Consider the following 14716-nt stretch of genomic DNA (forward strand, 5'->3'; position numbering starts at 1 on the left):
AAACGTATGTCACCAGGTAAGGTACTTCTAAGCAGTGGAGGGTAAACATTACTTTCGTCTGTCACTATTCATCTGGCACAACGCCCGAATCCTAGGACCGTGGGGGGTGAAGACACTTGTTTTGTTGTCAGTTCCTTATTGGATCTATCAGTCTTTTATAAATGAATGATGTTTTGAGGAAGACTCCAAAACAGATCCAAGGTTCGAATCCCAATATTATCATTAGTTGGTCTCGAACTGGAACAAACGAGTATCGAACCTCAATACCCTTATAAGGCAAAAATGTCAGAAGTAGTGTAAAGTGATAACTTTTCCACATATCTCAAACCGTCTCAATTAATTGTATCTAATTTTCTCCTTGTAATCATAGAATATCGGATTTGATTCCCGATTGGGACATTTTTTTTAGAGTGAAAACGGTTCGGATGTTTCTTTAAGCAGTAGTTCCCGTTATTGATAACGTTGCTTTTACGTAAGGACGTTAAGCCTAAACAAACCAAATAAAACCAAGTTATCTGCTTCCCTAAATGACTGTTGTTTCATAAAGAAGCCAGAAGTACTTTGGTTTAGATGTAGTGATAGAAGTTGCGAAACCTTATTGGCTACATCCACATCTTATCAATTGGACTTTTCAGTTTTAATTTTAAAGTTCCAGCCTTTTTTAAGAAATAAACGTCGCTTTTAGCGAACTGGCTATTATACAGTGACAATAAAATAAATTTTAACACCATGTGCGTTTATTTCCTCGGGGTTTTCCCATTTCCTTACATTTCTTTCATTTCACCATTTCACTTATTATTATCATCAGTCTCCTTTAGCCTAGGGCATAACCCTAGGAAAATTAGTATGCAAAATATCTGCTTATGAAAAATCACACCGGCACGATTAAAGCGGGAGCTTTTCGATGTAAAAAATATATATATACCGCTCAGCTCTGTACTGAAACTGGACAATCCCGATTCACAGAATACTATCCGTATTAGAATAAAGTGAAGTGGGCGAAGCCCAAATTCTGTTGTTCCCTAGTAAAAAATCAGATTGTAATTATGCTAAGGTACTGATTGCACCAAACCAAACAAGGTGCTTTTTACGAAAACTTGTATTTTAAGCGCATGACTTATCTTCATTACCGTCATTTTTATCGACGTCTACTTTCGGAACAGCCTTTTATGTTGTGAAAGGGCTCATCAACCTCTTGTTGCATAAGGATGTTAAGGCTACACAAACTTAGTTATATGTAACCTAAATAAATAAAGAAATCAATTTGAACAAAAAGTAACAATGTGAAAACAATATGGTTTAATCAACTTCTTTTCTTTCGACAAAACATGGTTTCTGCCAACCTTGGCAATAACAAGGATTTATGAACAGTAAACACAATACGTTGTAGCTTTCCATTACTTTTAAATCCAAGACCGCCTTCCATCACTCACTGGCGGGTTTAGGACAAAAGCTCACTAGACCTTTTGTCTAAGCTGACTAAACATATAAATAAAAGAAACACAAGACTGGGATAGTCATCCTGATTTTTCGATTATATTTGCGAATTACCACTTTTACGTAAATAACACGGTGCAGATTAAGAATAAGGTAACCTTTTCCATCCAATATTACTCTTCACAGATATTGTTTTTCTCTTTTCCTCCTCTTTTCAGAATACAACCCTCGCTCAGCTTTTACAATTTGAGTTACTGCAATACTTTTATCTTTTCTTATATTACAAATCGTTGTCATAAAAAAATCTAAACCAGTATACGAGGGTTGAGGCAAAAGTCATGGCAACTATTTTTTTTCTTGAAGATACCAGTCCGGTTGGAAAATCTGACATATACATACGAAAGGACAAGGTGTTACCTACATGTGTGGACAATGAATACCACTGAAATATCGTAACACACTAATTTATTACGGTAGTATACAGGGCTATATGGCCTTCACGGTGCAAAAGAATGACAACACAGTACGCATACAGTTGACATGACAAACCTGAGCATAGAGACCCTCAAAGTAGTCCCCTGCTACTTGCACCACGCGCTACCAATGATGTGGGAGGCGTTGAATACCATCCGCCTCAGCATTTGCCACACCATGTGTGAATCGGGTCACCTGTTCGCGCACAGCATTAGCAATGTCTTCGCGTGTTGTAAACCGCCTACCACATAGTGATTCCTTAATCTTTCGAATGAGATCAAAGTCACGGGACGATATGTCAGGAGAGTGCGGTGGGTGGATGACGACACGTGCCATGTCGGTCCGCACACTGACAGATCGTTCCAAACGTTGTTCATCACTGATTGATACACGTCCTTGCTGAAACTTTCCTACCCACTGTGGTACTGTCCGGTATGGTAGGGCATTATTACCAAGCGCTTCCACTAATTCACTGTGACATTCCATCGCATTTCACCCTCGGAGAACGGCTATTTTGATGTAAGCGCGATGCTCAACACGGGTTACTTCCATCTCGCACGACACTCACCAACTGACTGATTTCACAGGCCTCGCTGTGCTACTACCAGCTATCACAGAGCTATCTGTTGTTCTGCATACACACTATGCCTGCAGAACTTCCACACGACACATAGAAGTTTGTGATCCGCTCACATATCTGCAAGGAAAAAAATGGTTGCCATGACTTTTGCCCCAACCCTCGTATTTTAATATATTAGCATTAAATTAGGTTTGCGTATTTTGCGAATAAAATACAATAAAGTTGGTGAAGAGTGCAGTTGCCTAACTGGGATGGCATTTAGTATTTCCCCCAACTCGATCAATGACTCCGGAACTGGTACTGCAGCTCAGTGAACCATTATGCTAATGAAAGAAAAAAAACTTTCATTAGCTCGCTCAGCTATATTTCGTAACGCAACTAAATCACTTTTCTTTTTAAATCAAAATCACTACCGTCAAAGACTGGAGGAGAAACAAAAAGCAACCCTCTAATTGAATTTCATTAAGACTTTAGTTCTTCGCATAAAACCTTTCGTCACTGGTGCCTGATAGTTCGTATCACGCTTCACAGTCTCGATATTTGGAAACTCTAACCTTTCAACCTCCGTTGCGTTTTGAAGGGGTTCGGCTATTATTTGTAGTTTTAATTCGCCAATCGAAAAATACGGATGACTATCCCAAATCGTTTGTCTCTTTCATTTGCATTATTTATGAGCTGACACGAGAGCTGTAGCGGGTTTTGCACAGGACCCCTACTGACAAACATAGTCAACTACAACAGCACACGCATGGGTACTAGTGCAATTCTGTTCAGAATATTATGCTCCACATATTTAACTCTTCCAATAGAATGCTCCTCTTTGACTTTAATTAGTTTAAACTCGCTCCCTCAATTTTGCAGATTTCTAATGCGGACAATTGTTAAAACAATAGACAGTACAAAAGTTCTAATTTAGTCCTTCTGATTAACAGTCGGCTGCCTTGATTAACTACCAGCAAAATCCCAGTACCTACTACTGATTTTTAAGTTTTAAGGAATAATCAAACTTTTGATGATTTCAGGTTTGTAATCGTTTTAGCATCAAAAGAATATTTTGTTTTTAATAAATTTGATTAGGCTTGATTTTTTATATACAAGTAATTTTTAGATATTTCAACATTTTTTTAAAGGGCCTTCCAAATTGTAAAAACTGATTTTACCAATTTCATGAAATACAGACATAATACCGATTTTCCTCAAAATACAGTAATTTTCAGATATTTCAACATTTTTTAAAGGGCCTCCCAAATTGTAAAAACTGATTTTACTCACCAATTTCATGAAATACAGACCTAATACCGATTTTCCTCAAAATACAAACTTTTATTGGCTTTACTGACTAGTTTGCAGTCTGTACTTGAAGCATTGCATATAATATTTTTATTTATTTATTTAATTTTCCGCCGTAAGAGATTAGCGTTCATGGCTTTCTCAAGAAATACAGTTAGTATTACAATTAATAATAATAATAATTACAAGAGAAACGCTATAAGTAATAATACAATTATTAAAAACATTATATATAATCATGCAATATATATAATAATAATACAAAATATATACGTAACAATAAAACTAAAAGTGTATTTTTAGAGGAAATATAAATTGTACCATATTTTATATATTTGAAAATTCAAATAAATCGTAATATTTACATTACAAAGAAAGATCACACTGAAGGTATTCATCTAAACCATAGAAAAGTTGTTTAAGTAACAGTAACTTGAGGTGTCTTTTAAACTGCAAGCCTGGCATTCGTTTGACACGATCTGGTAATTTATTATAGTTTTATTCCTATGTGGTGTAACGAATTTTGAGTTCTTGTTAGACGGAAATTTTGTATATGAATATGATTGGTTGTTCTTGTGTTGTATTTGTGTAGGTCCGAATTGAGTTGAAAGTTTCTTTTATTCATATGAATGAATGATGTTGCTTCGAGAATGTATATACATGGCAATGGTAATATTTTAAGTTTCTGGAACAGTGGTCTACATGGTGTATGAAACGGAACTGATAACATTATTCGTAACATTTTCTGCTGCATTGTGAATACTTTCTTCGCATAAAAGGTATTACCCCAGAAAATGATTCCATACGATAGAATTGACTGGATCAAACCGAAATAAATTGTTTTCAATGTTTGTGTAGTGAGAATCTTACTAACTTTACGTATAAGATATATTTTCGAACTTAGTTTTCTCAACAAATATTTCACGTGATCATTCCATGTTAACTTAGAGTCTAATTTTAACCCTAAAAATTTACAAGTGTCAGATATCTGCATGAGTTCCCCGTCTATACGTATTTGATGCATATTTAGAAAGTTCAGTTTTCCTTCATTGAAACTCATTATTTTTGTTTTCGCTGTATTTAAGTTGGTTTGCTTTTATCCATTCTGCAATTTTATCTGTCGTGTTCTTAAATATGAATTCCTCGGAGCAAATGTTATTTGGAATTGCAACTAAAATGTTTGTATCATCCGCAAAAAGAAGGTTTTCTTTGGAACTATATAATCGGGAAAATCGTTAATATATATAAGGAAAAGTATAGGACCTAATATTGATCCTTGTGGAACTCCGTGCCTAATGAGTCTTACCTCTGACTTGGTTGGACCTATTTCTACATATTGCATGCGGTTAGTCAAATAGGATTGGAACCATAAATTAGCATGACCTCTAATACCATAACTACGCAATTTATTCAATAAAATTTTGTGATTAACAAGGTCAAAGGCTTTTGTGAGATCCAGAAAAATTCCATATATTTTAGTTCTCTCTCTCGCTTTATATATATCACTTAGAAAAGCAACTACAGCATTGCTAATTGATTTGCACTTCCTAAACCCGAATTGGCTCTTGGTGAAGATATTATTCTTTTCTAAAAAGGGCACCAATCTGTTATACATAACTTTTACTAAAGTTTTGGAGAAAACAGATAGAATAGAGATAGGACGATAATTTCCTAGTAGTTGATTCTTTTTTGTGTACAGGTCTTATATTTGCAACTTTAAGATCTTCTGGAAATGTTCCCGTTTCAAGTGAGGAATTGCATATATCAGTCAACGGTATAAGAAAATATTCGGCACACATTTTAAGCAAATAATAAGGAATATCGTCGGGCCCAGAAGATCTTTTCGTCTTCTTTTTTTAATAATCGATCTTATTTCTAACTCTGTGGTAGGCACTAAGTATATATATACAGAATTACTAGATAATTTTACGTTGTATGTCTTTTCAGACTCAGAATTTGAGTGTCTTCGCAACGTTGGCAAAAAAATCATTAAGTAGGTTTGCAATATGGTGTTTATTTGTTATTTCTTGGCCACGGTGTATTATTTTTCTAATTCCTATTTCTTGCCGTTTTGATGCGGTTGATGTTCGTTTACTACTTGCCATAGTGCATTGTGCTTGTTATCAGATTTAGATATTCTATTTGATGTGTGCATTTTCTTTGCTTTTTTTATTACTCCTTTAAGAATACTTCTATATTTATTAAAATATTCTTTTAGTTTCCTATTATTCGTCCTTTTCACAACTGTATGTAGTTGTTTCTTTCTCATGCAAGAATTAATTATGCCTCGTGTTATCCAGTTGCATCTAGTTTTTTGAGAATATACCTTTATCTTCTTAAGTGGAAATGTTATTTCGAAATAGTGCCTAACGGTATAAATGAACTGTCTGTATTTATTGTTTACGTCATTTTCTAGTAATGTGTCCGTCCAGTCTTCCTTGCTAAGAAGATATTGAAAGTACTTAACGTTCGTTTCATGAAAGTTTCTTGCCCACTAACATTCTTTTCTATCAATTTTCCGATCTTGGGGTTGAAGTGTTAAGTTTATTTGAACTGCATTATGGTCGGAGAATGATGTGTTAAGATTATATGCTTTAAAGGATGTAGTTTCATTATCTATTATAATTTGATCTATACAAGATTCTGAGTTTTCTGTAATGCGGGTTGGGGTGTTTATAGTGTGTTGTAGGCCGAAGGATTGCAAAGTGTTTGATAATAATGTTAGATGATTTGATGGTGTCAGGAAATCAATGTTTAGGTCGCCACATAATACGATTGGTTTACTTTCTTTCTTAACTAGAGTTAACAGTTGTTCTAATTTTTAAATAAAACGGGGAAAAGAGCAGTCAGGTGTTCTATACATGACTATTATAATGAACCTATATCCTGATTTTTCGATTTCTATTACCGCATGCTCAAATGTCTGTTCTTCATTTAGATACATACTGTTGTTTTTTACTTTATACTTTAATATTTTTCTCACAAACATTAAAGCACCACCGCATCTATGAAGGTCCGGCAAAATCCACCAACACATATATAATTTGGTAAGACTGAATACTCTATTTCACCTTCTCTCAACCAGTGTTTGGTAATACAAATTACATCTGGGTTCGTCAGCTCACTGTCGTTTCTAATTAGTATGTCTAGTTCATCTATTTTATTTTTAATGGATTGTATATTCTGATGTAGTACCTTTAGTTCAACTGTATTACATTGGTTTGATTAATAACATACTGACCTAGAAGAGGTATCTATGTCGATGAGTGGATCATTTGTAATCTCTTTGATGCTTCGATTTTCGTCTAACTTAAATGCATGTTCCCCATTAACTACTATAGAAGTGATATTATAGTCTCGTCACATAAAAATCATTATTTCGGAGTTTTTCGGGTAATCGCCTTCATCGATTGGTCACACGCATACTACTACTCGGGACGCCTACCGTTGAATGTGTATGTTTTTTTTTTTTTTTTTTTTTTTTTGTGGTGTCATGCATTGAGAAATTGGGAGAATTTCGGCGTTTCTTTTGTTGTTTTCTGAAACGTTTTCATTGCCTTCTACGTTACCATTAAAGAAAGCAGCCATGGATTGCGATGTAGATGTATCTGTACTCCTTTTTTTAAAGTTACATGCTTGGTTGGGTACTGCCTTTCCATTATTAAGATTTACTAGTGTTACTGATGTACGCCCCAAATTGTGTACTACTAGTAATATTTGGCTATCCTCACTGTGCATTTCAAGCAATCCATTCCCCATAGCTAAACTAAAATTTACGTTGGAGAACTGAAATGTGTTCAAAGCTCTAGAGGCATCTTTTACAACTGTGCATTTAGACGTTACCTTTGTATTATTAGTAACCGGTTTGCAGTCTAAAGATTTTGTTTGCCCGTTTCTGTACTGTACTATACTATATGATTTTGCACTGGACTTATTACTTATTAATTGATTTACCTTGTATACAATGAAAAGCTTACCTCTGTGGTTTAAATGTAGACCATGCTATATTATTATTATACGTAACGTATTGCAAAAGAGAACTTAAATTGAAAACATCATTAATAGAAAAGAGTAAGTTAGTGAACATTTCATAATTTTTCCAGTATGTGGATCAAATTTCCAATATATTTCGAGTATCAAAATTAAATTCTAGTATATCCAGTATCAATAGACACTTGTTTCCTTGCCTTTAGTTAGAATAGCTGGCCAAGGCAGATACTGTTCCCATGCTAGACATACCCAAATCCCGCCTGGCACGCAGACACGCTTCCCCTACATTACCCAGGACTAGTCGCAGCAATGGCAAAAACGCTAGCAATTGCTCAACTCTGTCCCACTTCAAGAACATCTAATTAACGAGCGGCTGGCTCTGCCAACATATGGCAATACAAACTCCATCTCTTTTCCTCACGAATTTTACACAAATGCATACGTATCTCTCATACATTTCCAACAAAGCACTTCATTATGCTTTGAAGGGCTAACTTTTATCTAAACTCTTCCGTTCTTGATAAAACAATATGCAAAATTTACAGGAGAAACGAGATAAGAAATGGTAATTTTAAGTTGTTATGTGATCCTTCAGTGCAGAGTTGGCAAAAACCATGGTTTTTATTGAAAAAAAAACAAAAAAAATTGTTGTTTAAACCCGACTTTTTTGTTTTAAACCAGGGTTTTTTGGTTTAAACCAGGTTTTTTGCTTTAAAGTCATTAACACTTTAGATAAGAATGCCATTAAAGTCGCTTTAAAATCGAAGACGTTAACAACTGGAGTGAAATGATGTTCACTATTATTAATAAGTCTTCTTTGGACACATACAACATTAATAAGATTTTTGCGTGAAGTTCGTCTGATCAGTTTAACCCTTGTGGAAGGGAGGAGTTGACTGATCGCTTCTTTTCTTTAATTTGACAAAGTTTTCGTCAATGAGCATGAAAATATATATTGGGAAATATAAATATATGCGGTCAAAACGGACCTGCGCTACCATGTATCGGCCAGCAAGATGCAGCCAAATCGCAGATGGTCCAGAAATCCCTAGTGTTGGAATAGACATGGAACATGTTTGTTCCGCTGGATCTACACTTGTAGCTGATGAGGATGTTGCCGCTCATTATCGATGTCGCTTAAACTTGTTACCTTTAACTCCATTACATATATGAAGACTCAAGAAGGGGTATATATGTAGTCATTATTTTCAGATAAACATTTACTTGAGAAATCGTCATAAGAATCTTCCTCAGCGTCAGCCACTTTTTCACTATGCTACAATCCCTGTCACGGCAAGGCAGAAGCGCAGCTCGTAGAGGAGATGCACCAATTTGCCGTAATATATGCCCCAAAATTACGAACTTAAACGTCTTCCAAAACACATTCCGTTACAAAGGGGAGGTATGTCATTTGAAGGACTTAATGTTTCCTTTAATATTATTGTAAACCTCTTTTGTAGGCAATTTATCGTGAACTTAACGTTTTTTTCAGAACTTGACTTACAATCTTGTTAGTGTGTCAAATCTTTTTATATATCCTACGTATAGTTACATGACTTGCCAAAGCTGATTCCAAAATAAATAATATTCAACACCATTTTCATGTTTGGTTATTGAACTGCTTTAATATTGCCATTCGCTAAATGTGAACTGCCTGTAAATGTTTTTCTACTCTCCGTACATGTGGGTATTGTCCTGTGTGAATTAACGTGATTTCTACGTGTTAACCTTAAGTAAATGCGTCTACGCTCTTTGCATTCTGTGGTTTTTTACTTTGTTATTGAAATGTCTTCTAAATTTGAGTGTAGACTATTCTTTTCCACATTTGTTCACGTATGACGTTTTCTTTCTGTGGGTCAAAACGTATGAACGTTGAATAAATACCTTTCCAGTGTCTTGACACGTGTGAGATTTTGCTCCTGTGTGGATTAACATGTGTATAACCAAATCTGAACGTCGAGTAAATGACTTACCACACTCTTGGCATGTGTGATGCTTTTCTCCTGTGTGGATTAACATGTGTCTAGCCAAATGTGTACGTTTAGTGAATGCCTTACCACACTCTTCGCACGTGTGATGTTTTTCTCCTGTGTGCATTTTCATGTGTGTGGCCAAATTTGAAAGCTGATTAAATGACTTACCACACTCTTCGCAAGTGTGAGGTTCTTCTCCTGTGTGGATTAACATGTGTCTAATTAAATTTGAACGTCGATTAAATCCCTTACCACACTGTTGGCACGTGCAAAGTCTTACTCCTGTGTGGATTGACATATGTCTAGCCAAATATGAACGTTGTTAAAATGACTTACCACACTCTTCGCAAGTGTGATTTTTTTCTCCTGTGTGGATTAACATGTGTGTAACCAAATGTGAACGTCGTTTGAATCCCAGACCACAATCTTGGCATGTGTGATTCTTTTCTCCTGTGTGGATTAACATGTGTGTAAACAAACCTGAACGCTGAGTAAATGCCTTACCACACTCTTCGCACGTGTGATGTTTTTCTCCTGTGTGCATTTTCATGTGTGGCCAAATTTGAACGTTGTTTAAATGACTTACCACACTCTTCGCAAGTGTTCTTTTTTTCTCCTGTGTGGATTAACATGTGTCTAACCAAACTTGAACGTCGATTAAATGACTTACCACACTCTTGGCATATGTGAGCTTTTTCTCCTGTGTGGGTTAACATGTGTGTAACCAAACTTGAACGATGTTTAAATCTACAACCACACTCTTGGCATGTGTGATATATTTCTCCTGTATGGATTAACATGTGATTAGACAACCTTGAACTTGCAGTGAATTCCTTTCCACATACTCCGCACATATGGGATTTCTCACCTTGATGCAGTAACTTACCGCTTGACAAAGTCTTTCTTTGACTAAAGCGTTTATCACTGATTTTGTACGTATGACGCTTTTCACTTTCCTCTGTCAGCATATGTCTTGACAAACGTGATCGATGAAATCCTTTGCCAAACTGCATCGAAGTATGGGATTCCACATCTGAATGAGAAATGGCTTTCTTTAATATAATAAACGTATTCTCTTCTCCATGGGAATCAAATACGTTATGGAGCCTGTAACATATTCAACAAACAACGAAATGTGACTGGACATAATGATTAAGTAGCAACAAAAAAAGTATCATCATTGGGTATATTTCATGATAAAATTACGCTCAATTTGTTTTATTACATGAAATATTGTAGAAATATGAAATGTAGTACCAGTGAGAAGTCTCCATATCTTTCTGCTTTCAAAATAAGAGGCTGTAGTTTTTTCTCTATATATCAAATTGAACAATCATTTGTATCGTGGCGGTCATAGGTCATTGACCATGTAATGGTGACTGCTTTGAAACAAATGGAGAGTATGAGAAGTAAATGTCATATCTGTAGCTTCGTGTGGAGAAAAAACAAATTTTTGATCCAAGGGTTTAAGAACAACTCAACTTATTAATAAAAACTCTACCGAAGATTATTCACTTATATTATCATAAAAGGAACACGCAAGTCGTTTTGAAAAAAACAAAAAAGTAACATATAACTTTCCAAGCTGAGGCAGAGAAACTTAACGTAACCAGACTAAAGATGAATCGTTTACAGCGTAGTGATGGTGGTTCAGTGGTCTAGACGTTTGACCAGTAATCTGGAGGTTCTTGCACCGAATACACGTGGAGCAACTTTTTTTCTCTACTTTAGGAATTTAGATTGCGATTGATCGGCAGACAGACTTTTATTACATTCAAATATTTGAATATTCGTTTGTTTCAGTACTTGAATTATCAAATTTTCAGGAATAATACTAGTAATGATAATAATTATGTTGTGAGATATTTAAACAATAAAAACTTACTATCGCACAGATCATACGATTATAAGTAGGAACGTGATATTAGGCAAATATATATATATATATATATATATATATATATATATATATATATATATCGGTTTTGCGTAATGTTGCCAATTAAAAGGGGAACATCTCATCTCGATTCTAAAACAAACCGAACAAAATCAGGATGAGGCTTAACATTTTAATTCGAGATGGAACAAGGCTAACTCACAATATCGTCACGCTTTAAAGATGACAATCGAGACGAGACGAAAAGTATCGTATACATTGCTCGTCTCATCTCGATTCTCAAAAGAGTATATGCCACTCTTTAGGTAACAATTGCCCTGTAGACTGAATTTTATGTATTATTTTCTTACTTTGTATTTCAGAGCTCACTGAATTATGGTATGTGAATATATATATATATATATATATATATATATATATATATATATATATATATTAGCAAAGCTTATATAATTACATCTGCAAACTCCACATGTTAGTTTATTATAACCCTTAGAGTTCAATGATATTCAGTTGTTTTTATTACAGTTATTTTCCTGAAAACGTACAATACAATATTCTTTACAGGAAATTTTAGCAGAAAGCTTTCGATTGAATTTGAGTAGCTGCAGAAATGTCTCAGGACGGTACGGAACCCCTTCTCCGAAACCTACGTTTAAGTAAGTTTTGCCAAATTCTAGGTCAACTTAAAACTTTTAGTACCAATATTATTATTATTATTATTATTATTATTATTATTATTACTGAAGTGTTGTAAATTTAATGGTTCAACCTGTTTCACCCAATTCCCGTTTGTGAGTATTGTACTGAACAAACACAGTGTGTATAGATTTTCTCCGTGTTCCGCTTCCTTCCACTTTCATTATTCCAATATTTCTTTCTTTTTATCATCATCGGCACCTTCTGTAGCTTAGCCGGCATAATCATTACTTAAAATAAATTTACTTACGGCTCTTGTAAATTCAGAATCCCTACATTATACACGAAATTTGTCTCGAAACTTCCCGTTATAACATTTAACTAATTGTAGGAACGTATGGAGAGGGTATGTCCTGATGGTACTGACACTTCTCTCCAATCCCGACTATTTTGTAACTACTGGCTAACGTTACGGGCGTTTTTATAGGCTTTAATACGATGTGTCCCCGTACGAAAATTCTTATCTACATTATAATTTATTGTATTTATATTATCCACCAATTCGTCCATCATAATTCACTTGCTTTAATCATACTCTTCCGTAACCTAACAGGCATAATCACTGCATATTAAAGGATTTCATTTTCAAGCTGTTAACCCAAACCAACCCGAATCGAAAAAGTTGAATCTTCTATTGGTCATTAACGTTTTGTGATGAAAAAATATATAGAAGAAGTCACGGCGAATCGTAATTGCATTCAAAAATGAAACTGCAGACTAGTAATACCTTTACATAAAATGTAACCATTACATATCTTTGGAACTTTTTCAAAATCTGTACGGATATTCCGGAAAGTGCACAGTTGGAGTTTTTCGTTGAATCGGTGGGTCACTTGGTCGTGGGTCAACAGCATATAACCCACTGCGACCCACCGCGACCACCGTGACACACTACGACAAACCACTCACCATGAGCCATTGCAATCATGACCCAGAAGTATAATTCTACTTCACAGGAAACTACAGATATGAAAGATTTAATTCTCATAAGCTGCATTTGTTTCAAACAGTGGCCATTACCTGGTCCAAGACTTAAGTCCGTCACGATATATACGATATCAGAGTTAACCTGGTACATACAAAAGTACTTATTTTGTGCTATGTGGAATAAATATTTCATTATTATAAGTGAAAACACAGACCCGTTGTCAGTAACATTAATTATATATCATTACTTTTGTGTCAGAAAATTTAAAAATAGGAAAAATTGTTGCAATTCGAGCTACAAAAAACTGTCACTATGATTACAAAGAAACAAAGGGGCGATATAACAACTTTAAAATTTTGCAAAAGATATGTGATTTCCTTATGTATACCAATTTCAAGTTGCGATTTTATATAGTCTGATACCTCGAGATAGTAAAATTTTGCGTATATTGATATGTAGCTACGTAGTTACATCTGATCATTCTTATTAAATAAATACTTTCGAGAAGCATAATGTTTTCAATTTCTTGTAATTTTAATCTACTTACTTGAAATACATGATATAACGATTCCAGAATTCCACGTTAAAGTAATGTGGACAACCATCAAAACCTTCGTTACTCTTTGATTATTACTAGTGCTTTTATGTTTGTGCTCTAAACATAGAATTTAAATTTATCATAACCCGGTGTAATGTCTTTCGCAGAAATCGAAATATATATACTGGGTTTGGAATCCTGCTATTACACGGTTTTTGCAAACAATACCCCTAGAGAGTTATTAGCATCGTGAAACACTTTAGTCATTATTGTTTTTTACGTTAAAAGTAAATAGGGCGTGCGAAGATAAATGCTGCACTATGAATACCGAAATATTGAAAAAATATGTTATGTATCACATTATAAAATACAGGCAGCTGAACTATTTGAAATAAATAATTGAATATGCAGAGCGTCTACAATTAAATGGCATTTTATTACGTTACGTTAATTCAAATGGGGATTAAATTTGTACGTCAACACTCATAATATAAGTGGTCTCTCCTGTTAGAGAAAGGACAGTTGGCACAATAGCTTTTTCACTTTTAAAAAAGTGTCACGTGCAGCAGTGTTTTCGGAATTACAGCATTCAAGAGTGAGAAGAGGAACAATCTGTTATTATACCTTAGTACAAAAAATTTGACATCAACCTAATCTGATATTAACTACAGATATGGCTGAATCGATTGAAATTAAATTTTTCATGTCTGCAAAGAGCCAGACATGTATGATGTATCTCATTTAGAAAACTGGTTATCCTTTTACGTTACTGTCTCCAGAATGAAGATCCCACGAGTAAGAGAAAATCTATAAATGCTACACTAAAAGCAGAGTATCTGATGAGTGGATTATGCTTGGGAGGTGAAAACTGTCATGAAAAGTCTTTACTCTATAGCAGTGAGCAAGTTAT

The 14716-nt window shown here is 34.7% G+C and overlaps 1 protein-coding gene across 2 annotated transcripts in view; it reads right to left on the reverse strand.

Moving 5' to 3' along the window:
- Positions 1-9008: 9008 nt before the first annotated feature.
- LOC145690898 (uncharacterized) overlaps positions 9009-14716 on the reverse strand; it is a 36079-nt gene continuing 30371 nt past the window's right edge. The window contains exon 2 of one of the 2 annotated variants that reach the window (XM_081766313.1): positions 9009-10851. In XM_081766313.1, coding sequence (XP_081622439.1) covers positions 10245-10851 — 607 coding nt within the window. In that variant the 3' untranslated portion in view covers positions 9009-10244. The remainder of the gene's footprint in view (positions 10852-14716) is intronic. The other variant, XM_081766314.1, reaches the window with a different exon arrangement.

Source organism: Thermobia domestica, chromosome 7 (genome assembly GCF_964235325.1).
Source record: "Thermobia domestica chromosome 7, izTheDome1.hap1.1, whole genome shotgun sequence".
NCBI classification, from domain to species: Eukaryota; Metazoa; Arthropoda; class Insecta; order Zygentoma; family Lepismatidae; genus Thermobia; species Thermobia domestica.